Below are 25056 nucleotides of genomic sequence, written 5' to 3' on the forward strand. Positions count from 1 at the left end.
TCAGAGGTACCCAGAAAACCACAGGAGGGGTCTAGGGACTTTTAGCCACCCAGGAAGTGGGTGAAGCTCCTTGCAATGGAGCTGGAGGTGGCATCTCTTCTTTTTCTCCCCATTGTGAGCAGGGTCAGATCTGAAAGTTATGATAGTGACTTGAACTCTTCGTTCTTTATCCCAGCAACCGTTGACAGGAACCAGCTGCCTCACTGCTTCAGTATCTGTCACTCTATCCAAAGATTGACAAATACATTAGCAGATTGTTACTGTTACGACTTCTCCAGGTGTAGCTCCTACTTTGTGTTTTATAAATATCTGTTTATTTACTAAAAGTGGAATCCAAATTATTCAATATGTCTTAGTTATGACAGTCCAATACAGACTGCTGCTCATATGGAGAGTTCACTGTTGTTATTTCTTGATTTGTTCTGTGCATGTGAGATAAATAATTCAGACTGAAAGTATCTGTTAGCTGTTTGTGTACAGGAATACATCTTAGATTCAGCTGCAAAATTCTATGGGAGGGATGAATTTTGTGGCAATAGAATTACATAGGGTCTAGGAATTCCCCATTGGATAGATCAGGGAGCAACTTTTAATTGTTTCTAATTTTCTTATAATTTAGTTGGGTGTGTGCTTGTTTTCCAAATAAATAAATATACTAGTTTTTTAGTGACAACTAGAAGTTTTTTGTTTTGTGAAGACTAGAAGTGATTTTGTTCAGTGATGAGCAACAGAAATCTTAATTTTTTTCAGTGGAAAAAGTTGTTGAGGTGTTTTTGTTTTATTTCCTTCTCCAATAACCCAAACATAGCTCCACCTTTTTTAAAACATGAAAAAATTCAGCCCACAAGAAGACTTTCAGAAAGTTATGAACAACTAAAAACAGGGATTTGTAATGGAAATGTTATTGCAACCAAAATTATAGTGTTTAGGAACATAAAGATTGCCATACTGGATCAGACCAATGGACTCTCAAGTCTGGTATCCTATTTCCAACAGTGGCTGATACTAGCATCTTCAGAGGAAGGTGTAAAATCTGCATAATAGACAATTATACAATAGTGTGCCTATGGGGAAAATAGTTTCCTACTTGAGGTGGTTAAGAAAAGGCTATATATCTAGGTTTTCATACTGCAGTAGTGGTATTTTAGCACCTAAATAATGCAGTGATTAGTGTTAAATAAGAATGTAAGAGACAGATATTTGTACTAAAACATGAGGGTTTAGAGCCCTTATAATTATTTATCCTATGTAACGTAACTGGAGGTATTCTTAAATCCATCTTGTTTAGGTTCTTATGCCATGCCCACCACCATGATATTACTCATCTAAATGTCTGATCCTTTTTTGAATCCTATTAAATCCTTAGCTTCAATAACACCTCATGGCACTGAGATTAATAAATTAATTGCACTACACTAATCTCTAAACACTATTTATTTTCCAGGTAGATTTAAAGGACAGGTTGTTTTTGTCCCCAAAATTAAGTTTTAAAATAATAATCCTACAGTAAGATACATTGCCATATTGTATTCTAATCCTACAATAAGCACTAATATTTTTAATGGGATTTTTATGGTTTTTATATGAATTTATAGACTTCTCATTCAAGTTCATAAATCGCCAACTCCTACAATACTGTTTAGACTACAACCTGTAACCATTTCCTGGCTCAAGGTTGTCACTGAGGGAGAGCAGCTGCATGGCTTACACTGACATCAGCGTCATGGTACAACCACTGCTCTGCCACGGATGTGCAAGCCCAGGCCATGAATGTAGAAAAAAGTCCCCTCAAACACACACAATTACCACGAATATGGTTGGGATTATTTTGCCATGTGAGGTGCATAGCTCAGCTCTGATGCCACTCTTACCCACCGACCTGGAACATCATTTATTTTAGGTTTTAATCGGAATAATTATCTTGCCAGTATTGAAGTGCTGAACAGAGTAAGTGGGTTTAAAAATAAAAATAAAAGTGTGTTCTTACTCCTCTTTGGTTTGATCACTTGTACTATGTATATATAATTATCAGCATACAACCTCCTAGTTTAGTTAGACTTTCACGAAAAGGAGGGACTGTGCTGGATTCTGAAACTGGACAGATTAGAGCATATTCTGATCTCTAATGGGGGTGTTCCATAACCTAGGGCCAAATGCAGATAACATCTAGCCTTCATTTCTTTAGTGAGGGAAAAGTGCTCTGGTATCGCTGATGTGTGAGGTAGTCTTGGAGAGTGGGGGTTGTACATGATAAAATAAGCTAGTTTCAGCCTATTAAGGTCTTTAAAGATTTAGACCAAAAAAATGAATATCAACCAGCACAGAGTGCAGAGAACTTGTCCAACGTGTTCCTTGTGCCTCACCTGACTCAGAAGGCTGGCTGCTGTGTTTTGGACAACCCAAAGCTTTTGCCTGGCCTTGGTTGCTAAAGCCAAAGCAGTGAGAGTTCAAGCCCTGAGGTGATTTGACATCAGCTTTAACACACCTATTCTCAGATCTTCAGAGTTGGATTAAATAACTTCTTTCAATAGAGAGCACCCGCAGCCCGGTCAGCCCCTATCAGTAACCCAAGGCTGGCCCTGAGACAGGTGACCAAACTGCTGTAGAAAGCTAGTTAAGAAATTGTAGTTTTTATGGGAAAAAAATATTTTTCACAATTTCTCATTATTTATTTCTGTTGTTCTTTCCTCTCCCCTTTCTCTTCTTCCCTCCCATCCCCCATATCCATTGGTGATATGAAAAAAGGAAAAAAGGGGGAAAGAAGGGAATGAAGGAAAGAGGGAGAGAAGGGAGATGGGGACTGACTGAACAAATGGACAATTCAGAGAACAACAAAAATATGGACATGGGAAAGATGCGGGGGGTGTGAGGTGGGTAGAGTGGGGGGTTGCTATGGGCATGGGAAGATGCGGGGGGTGTGAGGAGGGTAGAGTGGGGGTTGATATGGGAATGGGGAAGAGGCGGGGTGTATGAGAGGGTAGAATGGGGGGTTGATATGGGAATGGGGAAGATGCAGGGGGTGTGAGGTGGGTATAGTAGGGGTTGATATGGGCATGGGGAAGATGTGGGGGGTGTGAAGTGGGTAGAGGGGGGGTTGATATGGGCATGGGGAAGATGCGGGGGGTGTGAGATGGGTAGAGTGGGGGTTGATATGGGCATGGGGAAGATGCGGGGGGTGTGAGGAGGGTAGAGTGGGGGGTTGATATGGGAATGGGGAAGATGCGGGGGGTGTGAGGAGGGCAGAGTGGGGGGTTGATATGGGAATGGGGAAGATGTGGGGGGTGTGAGGTGGGTGGGGGGGGTTGATATGGGCATGGGGAAGATGCGGGGGGGTGTGAGATGGGTAGAGTGGGGGTTGATATGGGCATGGGGAAGATGTGGGGGGTGTGAGGTGGGGGGGTTGATATGGGCATGGGGAAGATGCGGGGGGTGTGAGATGGGTAGAGTGGGGGTTGATATGGGCATGGGGAAGATGCGGGGGGTGTGAGGAGGGCAGAGTGGGGGGTTGATATGGGAATGGGGAAGATGCGGGGGGGTGCGAGGAGGGTAGAGTGGGGGGTTGATATGGGAATGGGGAAGATGCGGGGGTGTGAGGAGGGTAGAGTGGGGGGTTGATATGGGAATGGGGAAGAGGCGGGGGTGTGAGGTGGGTAGAGTGGGGGGTTGATATGGGAATGGGGAAGATGCGGGGGGTGTGAGGAGCGTAGAGTGGGGGGTTGATATGGGCATGGGGAAGATGCGGGGGTGTGAGGAGGGTAGAGCGGGGGGTTGATATGGGAATGGGGAAGATGCGGGGGGTGTGAGGAGGGCAGAGTGGGGGTTGATATGGGAATGGGGAAGATGCGGGGGTGCGAGGAGGGTAGAGTGGGGGGGTTGATATGGGCATGGGGAAGATGCGGGTGGTGTGAGGAGGGTAGAGTGGGGGGGTTGATATGGGAATGGGGAAGATGCGGGGGGTGCGAGGAGGGTAGAGTGGGGGGTTGATATGGGCATGGGGAAGATGCGAGGGGTGTGAGGAGCGTAGAGTGGGGGGTTGATATGGGCATGGGGAAGATGCGGGGGTGTGAGGAGGGTAGAGCGGGGGGTTGATATGGGAATGGGGAAGATGCGGGGGGTGTGAGATGGGTAGAGTGGGGGGGTTGAGATGGGCATGGGGAAGATGCGGGGGGTGTGAGGAGGGTAGAGCGGGGGGTTGATATGGGAATGGGGAAGATGCGGCGGGTGTGAGATGGGTAGAGTGGGGGGTTGAGATGGGCATGGGGAAGATGCGGGGGTGTGAGGAGGGTAGAGTGGGGGGTTGAGATGGGCATGGGGAAGATGCGGGGGTGTGAGGAGGGTAGAGTGGGGGGTTGATATGGGCATGGGGAAGATGCGGGGGGTGTGAGGAGGGTAGAGTGGGGGTGTTGATATGGGAATGGGGAAGATGCGGCGGGTGTGAGGAGGGTAGAGTGGGGGGTTGATATGGGAATGGGGAAGATGCGGCGGGTGTGAGGAGGGTAGAGTGGGGGGGTTGATATGGGAATGGGGAAGATGCGGGGGGTGTGAGGAGGGTAGAGTGGGGGGTTGTTATGGGAATGGGGAAGATGCGGGGGGTGTGAGGTGGGTAGAGTGGGGGGGTTGATATGGGCATGGGGAAGATGCGGCGGGTGTGAGATGGGTAGAGTGGGGGGGTTGATATGGGCATGGGGAAGATGCGGGGGGTGTGAGGAGGGTAGAGTGGGGGTGTTGATATGGGAATGGGGAAGATGCGGGGGGTGTGAGGAGGGTAGAGTGGGGGTGTTGATATGGGAATGGGGAAGATGCGGCGGGTGTGAGGAGGGTAGAGTGGGGGGTTGATATGGGAATGGGGAAGATGCGGCGGGTGTGAGGAGGGTAGAGTGGGGGGGTTGATATGGGAATGGGGAAGATGCGGGGGGTGTGAGGAGGGTAGAGTGGGGGGTTGATATGGGAATGGGGAAGATGCGGGGGGTGTGAGGTGGGTAGAGTGGGGGGGTTGATATGGGCATGGGGAAGATGCGGGGGGTGTGAGGAGGGTAGAGTGGGGGTGTTGATATGGGAATGGGGAAGATGCGGCGGGTGTGAGGAGGGTAGAGTGGGGGGTTGATATGGGAATGGGGAAGATGCGGCGGGTGTGAGATGGGTAGAGTGGGGGGTTGATATGGGAATGGGGAAGATGTGGCGGGTGTGAGATGGGTAGAGTGGGGGGTTGATATGGGCATGGGGAAGATGCGGTGGTGTGAGGAGGGTAGAGTGGGGGGTTGATATGGGAATGGGGAAGATGCGGCGGGTGTGAGATGGGTAGAGTGGGGTGTTGATATGGGAATGGGGAAGATGCGGCGGGTGTGAGGAGGGTAGAGTGGGGGGTTGATATGGGAATGGGGAAGATGCGGCGGGTGTGAGGAGGGTAGAGTGGGGGGGTTGATATGGGCATGGGGAAGATGCGGGGGGTGTGAGGAGGGTAGAGTGGGGGTGTTGATATGGGAATGGGGAAGATGCGGCGGGTGTGAGGAGGGTAGAGTGGGGGGGTTGATATGGGAATGGGGAAGATGCGGGGGGTGTGAGGAGGGTAGAGTGGGGTGTTGATATGGGAATGGGGAAGATGCGGCGGGTGTGAGGAGGGTAGAGTGGGGGGTTGATATGGGAATGGGGAAGATGCGGCGGGTGTGAGATGGGTAGAGTGGGGGGTTGATATGGGCATGGGGAAGATGCGGGGGGTGTGAGGAGGGTAGAGTGGGGGGGTTGATATGGGCATGGGGAAGATGCGGCGGGTGTGAGGAGGGTAGAGTGGGGGGGTTGATATGGGCATGGGGAAGATGCGGGGGGTGTGAGGAGGGTAGAGTGGGGGTGTTGATATGGGAATGGGGAAGATGCGGCGGGTGTGAGGAGGGTAGAGTGGGGGGGTTGATATGGGAATGGGGAAGATGCGGGGGGTGTGAGATGGGTAGAGTGGGGGGTTGATATGGGAATGGGGAAGATGCGGCGGGTGTGAGGAGGGTAGAGTGGGATGTTGATATGGGAATGGGGAAGATGCGGCGGGTGTGAGGAGGGTAGAGTGGGGGGTTGATATGGGAATGGGGAAGATGCGGCGGGTGTGAGATGGGTAGAGTGGGGGGTTGATATGGGCATGGGGAAGATGCGGGGGGTGTGAGGAGGGTAGAGTGGGGGGGTTGATATGGGCATGGGGAAGATGCGGCGGGTGTGAGGAGGGTAGAGTGGGGGGGTTGATATGGGAATGGGGAAGATGCGGGGGGTGTGAGGAGGGTAGAGTGGGGGGTTGATATGGGAATGGGGAAGATGCGGGGGGTGTGAGGTGGGTAGAGTGGGGGGGTTGATATGGGCATGGGGAAGATGTGGGGGGTGTGAGGAGGGTAGAGTGGGGGTGTTGATATGGGAATGGGGAAGATGCGGCGGGTGTGAGGAGGGTAGAGTGGGGGGTTGATATGGGAATGGGGAAGATGCGGCGGGTGTGAGATGGGTAGAGTGGGGGGTTGATATGGGAATGGGGAAGATGCGGCGGGTGTGAGATGGGTAGAGTGGGGGGTTGATATGGGAATGGGGAAGATGCGGCGGGTGCGAGGAGGGTAGAGCGGGGGGTTGATATGGGCATGGGGAAGATGCGGTGGTGTGAGGAGGGTAGAGTGGGGGGGTTGAGATAGGAATGGGGAAGATGCGGCGGGTGTGAGATGGGTAGAGTGGGGGGTTGATATGGGAATGGGGAAGATGCGGCGGGTGTGAGATGGGTAGAGTGGGGGGTTGATATGGGCATGGGGAAGATGCGGGGGGTGTGAGGAGGGTAGAGTGGGGGGTTGATATGGGCATGGGGAAGATGCGGCGGGTGTGAGATGGGTAGAGTGGGGGGTTGATATGGGAATGGGGAAGATGCGGCGGGTGCGAGGAGGGTAGAGTGGGGGGTTGATATGGGCATGGGGAAGATGCGGGGGGTGTGAGGAGGGTAGAGTGGGGGGTTGATATGGGCATGGGGAAGATGCGGCGGGTGTGAGATGGGTAGAGTGGGGGGTTGATATGGGAATGGGGAAGATGCGGCGGGTGTGAGATGGGTAGAGTGGGGGGTTGATATGGGCATGGGGAAGATGCGGCGGGTGTGAGATGGGTAGAGTGGGGGGTTGATATGGGAATGGGGAAGATGCGGCGGGTGTGAGATGGGTAGAGTGGGGGGTTGATATGGGCATGGGGAAGATGCGGTGGTGTGAGGAGGGTAGAGTGGGGGGGTTGAGATGGGAATGGGGAAGATGCGGGGGTGTGAGGAGGGTAGAGTGGGGGGTTGATATGGGAATGGGAAAGATGCGCGGGGTCTGCGGTGGGTCTACTGGAGGCTGATGTAAGTTTCGGGGTTGCAGGTGGGAGAGGGTCTGAGATCGGTGTGGGAACCATTGGTGCCTGGCTAGGCTCCTGGCCACGACCGTTCGCACTGGGCCCGGGTGGCCGCTCTGTGGGGCGCGTGACCGGACAGACCTGGGGAGAGGCCGCGCGCTCAGGCCGGCCACAGGCAGCTCAGCTGGGCGGGCTCCCTTCTTGAATTGGGCGGGGCCGAGCTCGCTCGCGCTGGAGGCCGGGCGTCAGAGGGCGGGCAATCACCAGCCTGAGCGGCGTTGCGGCCTGTTGTGAGGTGACCTGGGGCGCGTGCCACGCGGGGGTCTCTGCTGTGGGGGGCGCCGTGCCCTACCCGGGCTGCGGCTGTTTCCTGAGGGAATGGGGGCCACTGGGAAAGGCAGGTGAAGGGGAGCGTTGGGCGGCCGCCCCCCGCCACGGCGCTAGCTAGGCGCCGGGCTGGGGTATAATGTGTTCGGAAAGGTGCTCTGGACTCCCAGCCCCCGGTCACCGCCACCCCCGGAAATGCCCCGAGCCCACCCCCTGGAACCAGCCACCCCCGGAAATGCCCCGGGCTCACCCCCTGGAACCAACCACCCTTGGAAATGCCCCGGGCCCACCCCCTAAAACCAGTCTCCCCCCCGGAAATGACCCGGGTCCATCCCCCCAAGGGAATGTCCCGTCCCCACCTGCCATCCCAAGAAATGCCCCGTGCCCAGCCCCAACCTGCCACCCCGGGAATGCCCCGTGCCCCCTCCCAACCCGCCATCCCCAGAAATGCGCCATGCCCACTCTCCTGCCCCTAGAAATGCCCTATGCCCACTCCCAACCCACCACCCCCAGAAAGGTCCCTTGCCCACCCCCCAAGCTGCCACCCTGGAAATGCCCCATGCCCACCCCCTAACCTGCCATCTCCAGAAATGCCATCTGCCCATGCCTCTAACCCACCATCCCTAGAAAAAGAAAAGGAGGACTTGTGGCACCTTAGAGATGAACAAATTTATTTGAGCATAAGCTTTCGTGAGCTACAGCTGCTACTCTGAAACTCATCCCTGGAACATGTCCTGTGCCCCCCACTATGCTCCCAACACACCATTCCTAGAAGATTCCCCCTGTCAGCCCCCACCTTGGTAACTTGGCATCCCTGGAAATTACCCCACCGACTAACCTGCCATCCCTGGAAAATTCTCTGTGCCTACCCCTCCCTAACTCACCATCAGTAGAAAATATCACATACCAACTCCTATCCTGGTAATGTACCATGTCTGGAAAATGCATTGTGCTCCCACTTACCCTGATAACCTGCTTTCTCTGGAAAATGCCTAATGCCCCCACTCACCCTGGTAATCTGCCATCTTGGCAAAATATCCTGCACCCACTGCCAGTGTCCTAATCTGCTATGGCTGGAAAATTTCCACGCCCACCGTGGAAATGTGCCATATTAGGGAAATTCCTTTCGCCCACTACTATTTTGGTGTCTTGCTATCTCCAGGAAATTTCCTGTGCCCACTCCCACCAGAGTAACGTTCTAGAGGATACGGCATTGGACTGGGTTTCAGGAAACCTATGTCCTGTGTGTGACTCAACCATTGTCCTGTACTGTACTGTGATCTTGGGCAAGTCACTTCACTTCTCTGTGCTGCAGTTTCACCTCACATTTGATCTATCTTGTCTAGACTGAGAACTGTTGCAGCAAAAATTGTTTCTCGCTATGTGTTTTTTCAGTGCCTAGGACAACGAAGCCCTGATTTTAGCTGGGGTTTCTAGCAGCTACTGTAGTATAGATAATCGTGGAATTGAATAATAATAAATAACCTGTGGCATCAGGAGCGATCTGTTATTGCTGAGAAATGTCTTTTTTTCTACTCCCCGTCTGTTGCTGCAGTAAATTGCTTGTCATGGGAAATAACCTTTCATTCTCAAAAAATATCATGCTGCAGTGATCACTGACAGGGAATGATGCACAGGGCAAACTGCTCCATGCCTCACCTAATGAAATAATAGCCAAACAACTAAAATGCACATCTTGGTTTCATCCAACAACTCCTTTCTCTGTGTTCATTATCAATAATCCCTTTACTCTCCATCTGTAGCTCACGAAAGCCTATGCTCAAATAAATTTATTAGTCTCTAAGGTGCCACAAATACTCCTTTTCTTTTTGTGGATACAGACTAACACGGCTGCTACTCTACATGGGCTGCGACCCTGCTGCCTATACTGAGTTCCACTGATTTCAGTGAACTCCATGTGGCTGCCAAGGCCAGCCTGCATGATTGTAGGTCTAGGCCTGTAAATCTATCAAAGATAAAAACATCTCATAGCAGTAGGACCTTATGTGAATTAAAATGTTAGATTGTGGGGAAGGGGGTTGGGGAGGGAGATTACTGTAGAAGAACCTGAAAGCCAGTCCATATGTGCTTGAGTTTTGATACTGTGTTTGTAGTGCAACAGCAGATTTTGAAATTTTTCAAGAAAAAGTGTTAATTTCTATAACTTTTTCTTATTGACACGTTTTGAGCAAAAGCTCATAAAATTCAGTTATAGTTTTTACTATAGTTAATTCAGAATATTTCTTTTACTAAACACTCGGGAAATGTTAAACATTTTTAGGCTGACCATAGTTGTTTAGTTGTAATGGGGAATAAGTAAAGAATGGTAAGTTTCTTAACTTACCAATCTATATTTTGTTTGGTTTTTCACTGTAAAAGAGAAAATCTCTAAATCAAAAATAAGATTTTCATTACAAAATAATTTAAAGGAGTGTCTGTAATCCACACCTTCAACCATTATCAAAGAATCTTTGCTCTGCTTTCTTAAATTACACATAACATACTTTTTTTTTTGATAGTACAAGATTTTTTGGGAGAATGGGATAATGTTTGGTACCTAAATCATCACTAAATTTAACTGTTTATTTTGTAGGATTTTGAAAATTAATTTTTGGGATTCAGAAAAGAAGAAGAATATTCTACAGAAATGTCTAAGATTGATAAGATGAGCATCCTTGGAGTGAGAAGTTTTGGGGTAGAGGACAAAGACAAACAAGTTATCACTTTCTTTAGTCCTTTAACCATTTTGGTGGGGCCAAATGGTGCAGGAAAAACGGTAAGACTTTTGTACAGTGCAAACAGGCTTCATGTCATTATAAATAATTACAAACTCATAAAAACAAGAGTGATTGTTTATATGAATTTATAATTAATGAAATTATAAAACCTTAAACAGTTCGCATTTTGTGACACTTGCATAATTTGGGCTCCACTTTCAGGCTTGCATTCTGCAACGAGCTTTGCGTAGGCACAGGATTCTGCCTGCATGGTGCTCATTGCAAGGTCAGAGCCTTAGTTGTTTTACAAATACCTGTTTATGCACTAAGTATTAGAACCATATAAATTAGAGATGGGAAAGATCTGTTTAGTGTTTCTCAATGACCAGTCAGTCTGTGGACCGGCACCAGTCCCTGAGAACTTCCTGACACAGTTTAGGAAGGCAGCAAACCAGTCCCTGGTATCCAAAAGGTTGAGAAACTGCATTAGATCATCTAATTGATCTCCTTGCCAATGCAGAATTATGCCATATTGTACATTTACTAGTGTTTTGTCCAATCTAATTTTAATCCACTATTGATTGGACTATCTCCACCTGAAGGTCTATTCCACAAGGTAATTAGAGCTATTGCCCTGAAGTTTTTCCCAATACTCAGAACACTTATCTTAATTTCATCCCATTATGTTTCTCCTTTCTTGGTTCTCAGGTATTTAAAGACAGTTACTCTCTTGCCTCTTTAGTCCAGCTTTTTACTTGCTCTAAATTGATATTACTGATACCTATTTATTTCCATTTTTGTAGACTATCATTGAATGCCTTAAATATATTTCCACTGGAGATTTCCCTCCAGGCACCAAAGGACACTCATTTGTTCATGATCCAAAGGTAGGAGTCATGATGGCTAGCTTGTATGTCTAACTGGTAGTAGATACGACAAAATATTTAATGAACATTGGATTGTGCCACAAATGGGGGGAATCCAATAAGAGTTAATTATTTAAATCACCCATTTTAATGTAATACAAAAGCAAGGATTGAAGTTGGGAGGGAGAAATTACAAGAAATGAGTTGTCAACCTTAAATTTCTTGGTTGTCTTTTTTCTCACAATCTTAACATTACAAACTAGATTGTTTTGCAGTTAAATTTACCTTTATGAAAGATTTCCACATGTGTATATACAACATCTAAGATGTTAAATTGTTTAAATCTTGTTAAAAATGCTAAATTCATGTTTGCAACAGTATTTAGTTTCAGTGTGAGAATATCTGTTTCATTATTCTCTGGCTATGTTTTATAAGTTTTAGTTCCCAGAAAATACTTATACAAGAATAGGTAACATGTGACCTGATCACTTTTTATAATGTCTTTTGGTACAAAATGTCTGTCAAATAGTTGTTTGGTATTTGGTATTTTCTTAGTCAGTATTGGTAAATGGATGGTTTTAACTAAAATGTTTTGAACATGGACTATTCCTTCCCAGTTACTGATATTAAATAAATAAGATTTTATGGGAATATAATGTGGACACGTTGCATATGAGCTAACCTACAGTATTAGAGATCTGCTCTCTGCATGATTTAGGCCCGGATCCTACCATGACTTGCACACTATGAGTAGTCCATTGACAGAAATGAATGTTTGGTGTCTGACTTGGAGGAGGTTATTTTTCTTTTCTGTTTACTTAAGGGAAGGCCCTCTGATGATAACTGTTTATCAGATGGGTGTGGGGGAGTGTTTGCATTTTAGGATATAAGAATAGCCAAAGTGCAAGGTATGCATAAGAATCCTGGATAACCTCTAGGCCAAAAAATGATTTTGAGTGAAATCCTGGCCTCATTAAAGTCAATAGCAAAACTCCTATTGATTTCAGTGGAGCCAAGATTTCACTTACGGCTTTGGAACAGATGCTTGGATGACCACAAAAGTTTTCTTTGTTAAATAAGTTTTCATAATTTTTTTCCTGCCAAAGGTTGCTAATGAAACAGATGTCAGAGCTCAGATTCGACTGCAGTTTCGTGATGTTAATGGAGAGCTTACAGCTGTTCAGCGATCCATGGTTTGTACTCAGAAAGGCAAGAAAACAGAGTTTAAAACTCTTGAAGGTATCATTACCAGAACAAAGTAAGTTGTAGGTTTTTTAAACATTGCTTCTTAGTTTGAGTGTCCATTTGCTTTGTCTGTATCTTTTCATGTAAGAAAAGAGATAAGTGGATAATTTATTCATTCAAACCTTCACCCATTCTTTCAGATTAAATTAAGTCTAACAAAAAGTTACATGTAGTCCCACTGCATTGTCTATTTGTTTTATGTGTTACAAGAAATCCCTAGATTTAATGGGTAAAACTTTCAAAATGGCCAAAGTCTCTTTGGTTTTCCATGGACATAGGCGCCTAAGTCACTCAGTGATAGTTTAGTTCTGAAGGTGGTGTTTATGCACTACATTCACTTTATGTCCTGTTGGCACTGCAGAAGTAAATTAAAGTAATTTTGTGGGGAAATAGTTCCGTTCCAACTCATTCCAAGTACCTATCTGTTTGTTTGATTCTCATCTCTGACATTTTTTTAAAAAGATCATTTGTTTTGCACTGATCACTATGGTTTTTGCTCCCTCTGCTGGCTATGCAGTCATAGTTAGCAAACTGGTGCTATATACATGGCTAACATGACATTAAGTTACAGAAAGATAGCTTGAAATCAAAGGAGTGCTGTATCAAAATCCATTTAGTTGAAAATGAGGTATTCAGGGTTAAAAATGGAAAAAGTGAGAGAAGAATGAGGGGCAAAAAACATTTACCATTGTAAAAGTAATTATTTGTGACTTAGCATCAAAACAGGATGGGTTAGAATGTTGAAATTATACAGAATGTTATTTATTTTAGAAAAAAATCATAACTGTACAGCAACCAGTAGTCATCTTATTGTTATGCACTTTCTTAATCTATGTACACAGGCATGGGGAAAAGGTCAGTCTCAGTTCCAAGTGTGCAGAAATTGACCGAGAGATGATCAGCGCTCTTGGTGTTTCCAAATCTGTGATTAACAATGTCATTTTCTGTCATCAAGAAGAATCCAACTGGCCCTTAAGTGAGGGAAGGGCCCTGAAACAAAAATTTGATGAGATCTTCTCAGCAACAAGGTTTACTTCTTTCCATAACTAACATAATTACAGTAAAGTACTCCTTCCATTTAATTATAATTGTTTAAATGCTCGCTAAAAATGCTCATTCGTAAAGCTGCATGTGCCAATAGAATTTGAAATTTACACATGGTTTTCTTTTTGAAAGGTATATTAAAGCATTGGAAACTCTTCGTCAGGTACGTCAGAAGCAAAGCTTGCGGGTAAAAGAGTGTCAGACGGAACTGAAGTATCTAAAACAGAATAAAGAAAAAGCACGTGAAATTCAAGATCATCTTAGTAATAGGGAAGCTCAACTGGCTGCTTCTAAGGAAAATGTAAAATCTATTGAGAATCGACTTGATCCTCTAAAGGTAATTTTATTTGTATGATCATGTAATTCAAGATTTTATTGTAATACTGTACATATTCACTAGGGGAGAGAGAGTAAAGGTTGCTTGCTATGGGAATTTCCTGACTTCTTTGTGATTAAAATCTCTCCAGTTTAATGTTGTATTATCAGGGGGATTTTTTTTGCCATTTAACCATAAAATTCAGAGCAGAACTTAAGGCCATTTTCATCATGACAAATAATGAAATTGTATGAGTAGAATTTATATTCAAAGATGTGGTGGAAATGATCTGTTCTTATCTTTACACCATCTTGGACCAGTTTATTTGTTCTTATATTTAAATTAATTTACATCCAATTGGAGATTTTCAGGCCAAATCTTGAAAGCAACATGTATCTTTCCTTTCTTAAGCTGTCTGGTTTAGTTACAAAACTTTTGGGAAAATGCAATTTTCAATATTTACTCAAGCACCTCAACAGCTGATTTTGGAAGATTGATTATACAACCTGCATAGTTTCACAGAGTGGCATATTTTCATATCTATTACCTTCCCCTCAAATAATATATTAGTACTTGAATATACTGTCAGCACAGGGTAGAAAAGCATCTATGCAAAACCCTCTCCCTGCCTCTAAGTAAATGATACCTTGAGCCTGTATTTCCCATGATGTCATGACACATTCCATAGCTACAACCAATGTAGATAAATTATAGCAATTCTTGTCTCAGTAACTCTTCCATTAGTAGTACTGTGCATGTTTTTCTGGGATACCCTAGTGCAGAAGTTTTTAACCACGGTATGCAGAGATCTGAGTGTTAGCTATCTTTAAAAGAAGTTAAAATACATTAAATACATTGCTTTTATATTGTGTTGCATCTACATAGACAGTCAAGTCAAGTGTGTTTAAGATGCTTAGATAACCATGCAATAGGTGAGGTCATTATTTTTTTACACATATCCATGAGGGAACAAGGTATCCCTTGCTGATGGGTGCAGCCTGTAAGTATGTGGCCTACATATTCTAACTGGCCACAGCAGGAAAGGAGGGAGTTACAGAAGCCTACTTATTGTCATTAGCAGCACATTTGATCACTCCACATCTAAAGTGATTGAGCTTCATCCAAAGATGGTGTAGAAGGTCAAAACCAGAGGGCTGGACTGTTGGATGTGTTATAAGATAGTCATTGGCTATGTTTGAAGCTTGTTCTTACCCCCTAGTATGCCACCTGGGAGTGATATTGAGGATCCTTAGGGGAATTGTCCAAGCGCAGTGCCATGAGCTGAGATGTTGGCTTGGTGGATTAAACAAATCTTTAAATGGGTAGATATGGAATGTCTTGCACCTTAGGGAGCAGATTCTGCAAGGCTACTTGTTGCCTGAAGTCAGGAGGGACAGTGTTGTCTCATGGGGCTTGTTATATGCATGGTTTCATTCAGCTGAGTGTCTAGGAGTCCTGTGTGAAGTGAGATGAGACACACCAGGGAGCAATACTCCGTTACAGAATAGCACAAGGTAAGCCCAGGGTTTCTTACTGTTTTACTCCTGGGGGAATTCTGCACCAAAAAATGTAAAATTCTGCATATTTTATTTGTCAAAATAATGCAATATAATCACACCAGTTTCACTTATTTTGGTAATTTATTTAAACTATCATACAGAAAAAATCACAATAACTGTTCAGTATTTCCTAAACACATGAAAGTTAAATTACAAATACTTGGTAACCAATACCCTGCATTCCAGTTGTAATCCTGGATTTTCATTTAAATTACATTACTTTTATTTTGGTGTTTGGTGTTCTGTAAAATAGAATGTTGCTTTAAATTGTTCACTTTCACACATGAAAGTCATACAGTTTTGCTAATCACTGTTGTGCATTTTTTTTAAATGGATAAGTAAAATAGATCCTGAGCTGTAACCTTACCCCATTCATTGTGCCTCTCTGGCACAGGAAAAGCGAGAAAGCCCATACTCCTTCCTAGCTGAGGACTCTATAAGGCTCCTTTACACCACTCTAGCAAGGTAAAGGAGCCTTAATTGACTAAGAATGGGAACAATCAACTAACAATGGGAACATTAGCAGCCTGCCTGCTTAGGGCTTGTCTACACTGGCAATTTACAGTGCTGCAACTTTGCCGCCCTCTCTCCCTCCTCTCCCCCCCCGCCCCCCCCAGCACAACAAGTTTCAGCGCTGTAAAGCGCCAGTGTAGACAGTGCACCAGTGCTGGGAGCCACACCCATTGTGGAGGTGGTTTTTTTAGAACACTAGGAGAGCTCTCTTCCAGTGCTCTGCCGTGACCACACAAGCCACATTAAAGTGCTGCCAGTGTAGAGTAGCCCTTAGTTGTTACATTTATGCTCTGCCTCAGGGACAGAGACTGCTTCACACAGCCCTACGCCTCCAAGCCCAGGATGCAGCAACGGTGAGCGAGAGGGACAGAGTGAGTCTCTCTTACTCTTTCGCATGCAGGCACCTGCCCAGTCCCACCCCCATAACGTCTCTGCCGAATGCACGCAAGCCCAGCCTCCCTCCTTCCCCTCCACGGTGATCTGCTGGCTTCTCCCAGCAGACGCGCCTGGGCTGCCGCAGAAGGGACGTGTGTTCCCCCACAGACTTTTTTGCTCCCACATCTTTCTGTGAGGGAGTCAAGAAATCTGCAGACAGTATGAATTCTGCGCCCCTCCAGGAGTAGTGTTTGTGCTTTGGCTTCCCAGGTAGAACCAGCTGATTTGCTGATCAGGCTGTTGTCTTTATTTTCAGCAACGTTTTGGTAAGGTATTCCTTGAAAATCAGTGTACAGCCCTGTGTAACTGCTAGATATACAGGCTTTGGGTCATGGTCCAGCCTTTGTCCATTCAGGAGGCTGTTGAGCAGTTTGTAGGCTTTTATGTGGTGTAGATGGAAGGAGCTGGAAACTGTCTTTTTGGTATTAGGTTTAAGTCTCCATCTTTTACGATAGTAGGCCATCTGTTTCACGTCAACATTCAGCACTTCTGAGTGACTGGAATCCTGGTACTGTACTACCAGACAGATGTCATGACATAGATAAAATGCTTGGCAGTGGTATTGGGAAGGTCATTGTGAAGAGACTGAAAAGTGTTAGTGTTAAAATTGAGCCATAAGGTAAACCATTGTTTTGGGACCTCTAGGAGCTGGGATGTATTTTTTTTGTCCAAGCAAAATTTTAAATTAGCAACTTCTCAACAACAGTTCAACAGCCATGACAACCTGCTTCAGTGGGACCTGTGACAGTTTGTATAATAGGCCTGTATACGAGATCATGTCATACTCAACAGTAAGGTTTAGGAATACTGCACCTGTCTTCTGCCTGCTCTGAAGGCCATTCTCAGTGTGGGTGGTGAGTACCAGCACTTGATCACTGAGATTATCATCAATGGTGGGGGAAATTCTCTGAAGAATAAGCTTTCAAATAATTTGTTAATATTACTTTTCCATTTAAGTAATGACTGTAGTTGCTGCAGGGATGCTGTCTAATCAGGAAGGGGAGGTGATCCACAAGATGATGTCTTGATTAACATGTGGGGCAAGGTCTGAAAAGATTTGAGAACCCTTGTCTTAGTGTCTAAAACTCCTTATAAACTTGTAGGTGCTGGAAATGACCCATTTTTAAAATGCAATATATTTAAATAGAAAATTTGATTATAAAATCCATAAACTGTAGTGAAGCCAATTTACTTTAGCAATCCTCTTCTCTTCTCTTCTCTTTTCTTTTCTTTTCTTTTCTTTTCTTTCAGAACCGTCTCGCAGAAATTGAACAGAATCTTGCAAAAGTAGTGAGACTTGACAATGAGATTAAAGCTCTGGACAGCAGGAAAAGGCAGATGGAAAAAGATAACCAAGATTTGCAACAGAAGATGGAGAAGGTTTGCTTTATAAATCCTGTGTGTCACCATCCTTCATCTTAAAAAATCAGAAGCAATCATGTATTACAGAATGAACAGTACATTTACTATAGAATGAACCATAAATTTTACAAAACTTGTGTACCCATAGCCAGAACAGTGTTTTGTTCCGTTGGTTTTATTTTCCAAGCATTTTTGGTCACAATTGTTATAAAACTGAATACAGAAAGGTGTGAATGTTTTTAGTGTACTCAACGGAGTATTCTTCAGTAAATATATAAATAAATCTTTTTTTTTTTTTTTAAATCCCCCCACTAGTAAAGTCTCAGTCCAGGAAAACACTTAAAAATACGAACAGTCCCATTCAGTTCAGTGGGACTACTCACATGCTTAAGTGTTTTTCTGGATCGGGGGCAAAGTTTATAAAAACTCAGTAAAAAAAAGTACAAAGAAACTATGAAAGGTGGTGGCTGTGGTTTTAAAATATACAGTTTGCTAAGAGTATTAAGCAGTTAAGTGTGGCTGACCCTCCTAATCAGTACTGTTTTTATTATCAGTCACCAGCATTGTTGATGTTTTCAAGCAGGCAAGATGCAATAGGTTGTTGTATAATGTAGTTAGGTAGTAATACAGATATCCATAAATATTATTCTGCATGTATGATTTCTGAGCAATTTACGACATTACAAAGTGAATTTTCAGTATGCTTTGGCTCTCAGAGTGAAGAGCAACCAGACAGCCACGAGTGGTCACCATCAACAAAAATGACCCCTAAAATAAATGGTTTAAATATAGCAAGTAGCTGTTAGAATACGTCATGAAGATGTGTTTTTTTGATTTAGTAGGGAGATGGGGATTAAAACTGTTATTATTACCTTTCCCTCCAAGATCTACAGAGTAGAATGAACTGCTCAGTGTGATGAACAATGGGGTGAGCAAGTTTATAGAGTAGTAATGACTTGTCATGACCATATGTAAATGGCATTAACTGGCAGTGGACAGCAGAGCAACCCAAACTTGACCTACAAGTACAAGGACATCCCTTCTCATTAGCATCACAAATATTCCTGTTTTCTCTCCCCTTTAAAATAGCCAGTGAAAAAGTTAGTGGTCTTTTATTATGTTTGCGCTAATTATCTGAAATTATTTTGACAACTAGAAAGAATTTGTCCAAGAGCATGTATCACAAAAAATATGTATCATATTGTTTTATCAATATGAAAAAAGGAGAATCCCTTTATTGGACCCAGATAATTTTACTTAGTTCTTGTGGCTTACTCCTGCAGTAAGAAGTTTATTAAAGCTAACTCAAAATACCTTTTAGCACTGCAGTTTGAGTAGTCTTATGGTAAAAATTACAAATCGGGTGATATTTTATCTTTTTTAATTTTATTTTGTGTTTAACCTTTGGAAAATGTATTATATAGTTTATAAGCATGTGCAAAGTATTTTGTTACAAATCAGTTTAAAAAGCTAACTTTTTAATACTGCAGTATACTCTGACTGCATAGGTTTTTCAAGGAACAGATGACCAACTGAGGGATATGTACCAGAACCATCAGAGAACAGTAAAAGAGAAGGAAAGGAGATTAACAGACTGTCAACGTGAGCTGGATAGAGCAAGCAAAGAGTGTCAGAGATTTAACAGAGAGAAATCAGAATTACTTGTTGAACAAGGTATAATAGGCTAATTTTAAAAAAAAATAATGCAGAAATTATCTAATATAATATAGACACTTGTAAAAGGATGAGTGACAGAATTTCCATGTTTGAGCCAATGAGAATCTTGAAATGTGGTGTACTTATTCAGTATTGGCTGCTTAGTACAGGGGGTCAAAGTTCAAATTTGAGACTTTGACCTTCACTGTCAGAGAGAACCAAAAGGTCATTAGTCTTCTCCATGGGATTTCAATTGTACACGTGCCCTTTTGATCAATAATGTTGACATTGATGCACTCATTCATTTATGGACTTTTTGTGGAAAAGGAGCCATTTTGGGCATTTCTGTTCTAGGTCACCAAGAAGTCATCAGTCTAACAATTTACAAAGCATATGTTTGGTCTGTGAGCTGGTTGCGTTAGCATGAGTCCTCCAGTTTGGAGGAATTGAGATCTGTCGCCAATTGTAGTTAATGGATTTTAGCCAAGAAAATTGTTGGGAGGGAAGTGAGTGCACCATACATACCCAAAGGGTTGACTTCAGGCAAGTTGTATTTCATGTGGTTTCTTTAAAAATCCCTAAATACCATGCATCATGTTCTGTATAGCTTATTAATTATTTCAAGATACATACATTAATTACAAGTTTTACGAAAATATCTATAAACAGAAAGTGTTGTCATAACTACAGTTATAATAATATCAATATTTGATAGTATAGTTAATAATGATCTTTGGAAGGACTATAAATGGAACAGGATTACTAGGTTAGTAAGAGCATAACCTTTAAACGGTGGACATTCCTTCTTGGTGTTGTGGTAATTAACCCCTTAGGTCCTGTGTTCTTGATTCAGACAATTACCAAAATTCTTTAAAAGGACAAATTAACTTAATACACATGGTATGGAGGGAGGTTATTGCTTTTCTACTTAAAACAATTTTAAAACCTATATACTGAATTTTATGTGGATTTAGAAAGAGAAGAAAATAAATATGAGCTGGCAATTTTAGTGCAATTTTCATAATTACGTAATTTGAATTGGCTGAATGACTAAGGCCACAAAATAGGCACTTAGAAAAGAAAAAATTATCTTAAATATTGGTGGCAGCTTATCTCCTGCTGGTCTGCCACTGCATTTCTTTGCCCCACCTACTAACATTCCTGCATTAGAATAAATGGGTTTTTGTTGAATTGGTCAAAGAAAAACATTTTGCTTTTAGGGTTTTTTTTTTAAATCTGTACAAAATACAGACTGAGAACTCCAATGCCTTGTTTCATTGCAAAGCAAGTAAAAGCTGTGATCTGCTGTTAAGATTTACTAGTGCAAACTCTTCTGCCTTCATGGAGTCTAAATGTAGGTCTTGTTGAAGACAAATGGAGCCTAAAATAGGGGAATAATAAAATGTTGCAAAATGTGGGAAAAATGGCAATGCCAATAGACCTTAAAAAGGGCATTTTTGGGTAGTTTAGACCAGTGATTCTCAAACTTTTGTATTGGTGACCCCTTACACACAGCAAGCCTCTTTTTACATTTAACGCTATTACAAATGCTGGAGGCGAAGTGGGGTTTTGGATGCTGCCAGCTTTTGATCCCCCCATGTAATAACTTTGTGACCCCCTGATGAGTCACGACCCCCAGTTTGAGAACCCCTGGTTTAGACACAAAATTCAATTTTAATGTCCTTTTTTAAAAAAGGAATTTACAAGACTGTAGAAGTGTTTTCATGATTTTTTAAAAGTCAGTTAATATTTTTATTTATTTTAGAAAAATAACACGAGACTTGAAATCTAGTCTTTAAAAAAAAGAAAAGTTAAATGTTGTTTTGAATACTGCACGAGACAGACATCCCACTTTCCTGGGATCACAGCAATTACATTTTCCTATTTTAAAAAATTGGAAGTGGAAGGGCATTCTCCCCTGCTGCTGTGTAAAAGGCCCACACAGACTGTGGAAACTGAGTAAAGGTTCAATGCTGCAAACACACTCACAAGTAAATGAGGATAGTCCCACTGAACTCAGTTGACAGGTTCAGCCTTATTGACTACATGGGGGGGAAGTGACAAAATGCTGTGAGATGTACAAAGTAAAAAACAGGGGAAAAAAATTTCTCTAATGTCTGTCAGTTCTAGAAATCATATAAGTTACTTGAAACAATAGTAGGTAAAAATAAATTTTCCAACAGAAGTGAGTTGGGTTTCTTGTTTGTTTTTGGATTGTTGTTTGGTTTTCTCCCCCTTAGGACTTGTTTGTATACAGAAGTTACATTGGTTTAACATAAATCAGTTAAAAAAACAATTTAGGTAAACTGTTGCAACCCACTGTGTGGGCATACCTGCGTTGATTTAAACCTGGTTGTATTTTGTAGCTTGTTTCTGTCAATTTACTAATGAAGGCTAAACCAATAAAAGTCATGTTTAAATTATTTTAGCATTCATACACAAAGTGGCCCTGATGAAATCAGTTTAGCAGCACACCTTTAGTGTGAAATTATGTGGGCACAGCAGACCTGACTAAAAATAAAAGTTACACTAATTAGCATATGTTCATTGTCCAAGTTAAGGGAAGTTCAAAAGTAAATAGCTAGCATAAATAGTGATAAGTAAGCTAAACTGTTTGTGTTAATAAATCTAAAGTGGCATCAGTAACATAAGAAATGAAACATATTTCTTTAAAAAAAGACCTTTTAAGAGTCTCTTCAACTATAGAAACTGCTAAAATTCAGTTATTGATGCATGCGATTTAAAAAAATTCAGTAGAAACATCCCTTCCAAGTGATTTGCATATTGAACATAATCAGATATAAGCAACATATGTTCTTGATGTATACACTTCTAAATGTGAACCTTATTTTTTTTGTGTGTGTGTGCGCGCATGTGTGTACAAACATATATGTGAAGGTCGTCTTCAGCTACAAGCAGATCGTCACCAGCAGGACATCCGAACCAGGGATTCGTTAATTCAGACTTTGGCAGCACTGTTGGAATTAGATGGTTTTGAACGAACACCTTTTAATGAAAGGCAAATTAACAGTTTTCACAAGCTTGTGAAAGAGAGACAAGAAAGAGAAGCAGAAACTGCCAGTCAGTTAATGGTAAGATTTTTGTCACCTTGCTTTATGCATTCTCATAATTAATTCTCATAATATCTGTTTTCATAATGCATGTGACTTGATAGCAGTAGAGTCATCAGAAGTCATGTTCTTTATTTCCTAGTCAAATGTTCACAAGGGACCTACATTACCATTACGTTAATCCTTATCTCACAATTAGAATAATAGAATATCAGGGTTGGAAGGGACCTTAGGAGGTCATCTAGTCCAACCCCCTGCTCAAAGTAGGACCAATCCCCAACTAAATCACCCCAGCCAGGGCCTTGTCAAGGCTGACCTTAAAAATCTCTAAGGAAGGAGATTCCACCACCTCCCTAGGTAACCCATTCCAGTGCTTCACCACCCTCCTAGTGAAAAAGTTTTTCCTAATATCCCACCTAACCCCCCCACCCCCCACTGCAACTTGAGACCATTACTCCTTGTTCTGTCATCTGCTACCACTGAGAACAGCCTAGATCAATCCTCTTTGGAACCCCATTTCAGGTAGTTGAAAGCAGCTATCAAATCTCCCCTTTTTCTTCTATTCTGAAGGCTAAATAATCCCAGTTCCCTCAGCCTCTCCTCATAAGTCATGTGCTCCAGCCCCCTAATCATTTTTCTTGCCCTCCGCTGGACTCTTTCCAATTTTTCCAATTCTAGTATTATACACACAGTTGTCAACCGTTTTTAGAGTATGCTTGGTATTAGAAGATGCTTCTGCCAGGAAGACCTTGCAAGGACACCTTATATTGTTCAGGTGCTGTTGTTTTTTTAAATTACACACAGTGTAACTTATCATAAGCTCTAATGTAGTGAAAAAACATTTAATACTTGGATTGTAAGTTCCCTGGGGAAGGCACCATCTTTTTGTTCTGTGTTTGTACTGTGCCTAGCATAGTGGTGTTCTTACCCATGACTGGGGCTCGTAGGTAGCACAGCCGCCAACTTTTCATTGTGCTGGTGGGTGCTTAACCCCTGGCTCTGCCCCAGGCCCTACCCCCACTCCACCCCTTCCATCATTGCCACAGCCCCGCCTCTTCCTGCCCCTGTTCCGTCCCCAAGGCTGCCCCCTTTCCCCTCTCTCCCCAGCCTCCTGCACGCCACAAAACAGCTGATTGCTGTGGATGGGAGGGATGCGGAGGTGCTGATTGGCGGGGTCTGCTGGCAGGCAGGAGGATCGGGGGGAGGGGGAAGTGCTGATAGGGGGCTGCTTAGGACCCACCATTTTTTTCCCTGTGGGTGCTCCAGCCCCGGAGCACCCACGGAGTCAGCACCTATGTTAGGTAGTATGGTAATACAAATAATATTCTGCTTAACATGAATGTCTAGAATTGGCTGGAAAAAATCCTCCTTGCCTATGCAAAATTTTGAATTTTGGAAAAAAAACTTTTGTCCCACATCAGGAGAATCGAAATGGAATTTTTCAGTTTGTTCAGAGGACTGCCCGACTCCTGCTAGGATGGCTGACTCCCCAAACACATGGTTCTTTGGGCTGCCCAGCTTAGAAGCTTGCTGCCCAGGCATTCGGGCATCCCCAGCTCCCAAGCTCTCTGCCAGGTGAACTGCTGAGAAGCGAGGGAAGTCGGTAGATGAGCTGGTGGGAAACCAGGCAAGTTTTTGTTGGAAACCTGCCTGGTGTCTGTCAAAAGATTTGTCAAAATCAACACTTTCTTGCAAAATGATTTGATTTCAACGACTCGGTATTTTCCAACAGAAAAACATTTTGGTGGAAAATTTCCAACCAGCTCTATTACTGTTCCAAAATATTTCAGTGTGTTGCATTAAACAGGTGTCAATATGGTCATAGTGATCTACTTATAGAAAAAAGTCTGTAGGGGGCTTTGTATAAAATAATTCAGCTGTAGATAATTGCTTAGTAACTGTTTTGGATGGCTTCTTTGTTCAGAGAGAATTTGCAGAAAAAGAAACAATGAAACAAAAACAGATAGATGAAATAAGAGATAAGAAAACTGGACTGGAAAAAATCATTGACCTGAAGTCAGACATTCAAAATAACAAACAGCTTGAACTGAAGAATGTGAAATATGAACTGAATCAGTTGGAGGAGTCTTCAGACAGGATTCTGGAACTGGATCCGGAACTCATCAAGGCTGTAAGATTTTCTATTTGAATAATTTAAATAAATACACACCAGAAAGCATATTTGGTTGTCTTGTTGCTTTTGGTCACATCAAGTATTGCAGATGCGGACAGCAGTGATATAATGAAAGAACCTGATCACCTCTGCCATCCCCAAAACCGTGAAATCTATATCATGTTCTTTGAGAGTAACCTAGATTTTACTTGTTGGAATCAGTCATGATTGTTCTTGGACCCTGAAAAGAACATAGTGCCATGATTTTCACAGTTATAAACTTATAACAAGCCATCCCTATTCAAAGGCAAGTTGTCTAATTGCTGCCTCCTTACTTGTGCCTTTTTAGCCAAATGTTTGTACTTATAGCTGAAGAATTTAATGCATCATGGAATTTCTCCACATAGTCTTTCCCTTAAGTAAAACTCTTAAGTGTACTTTATCATTCAATGGATGCCAAAAAGCAAAGACCAAACAGGATGTGGATGAGGCACATTGAA

General features: G+C 43.2%; 1 protein-coding gene across 1 annotated transcript in view; it reads left to right on the top strand.

Moving 5' to 3' along the window:
• Window positions 1–7585: 7585 nt before the first annotated feature.
• The window catches only part of RAD50 (RAD50 double strand break repair protein), a 39623-nt gene continuing 22152 nt past the window's right edge, over window positions 7586–25056 (top strand). The window contains 10 exon segments of the mRNA XM_077824499.1: window positions 7586–7627; window positions 10253–10435; window positions 11180–11263; window positions 12349–12500; window positions 13330–13515; window positions 13664–13868; window positions 17606–17734; window positions 19225–19390; window positions 22271–22464; window positions 24368–24574. Coding sequence (XP_077680625.1) covers window positions 10307–10435; window positions 11180–11263; window positions 12349–12500; window positions 13330–13515; window positions 13664–13868; window positions 17606–17734; window positions 19225–19390; window positions 22271–22464; window positions 24368–24574 — 1452 coding nt within the window. The 5' untranslated portion in view covers window positions 7586–7627; window positions 10253–10306.

This window comes from Eretmochelys imbricata, chromosome 8, assembly GCF_965152235.1.
Source record: "Eretmochelys imbricata isolate rEreImb1 chromosome 8, rEreImb1.hap1, whole genome shotgun sequence".
Taxonomy (NCBI): domain Eukaryota; kingdom Metazoa; phylum Chordata; order Testudines; family Cheloniidae; genus Eretmochelys; species Eretmochelys imbricata.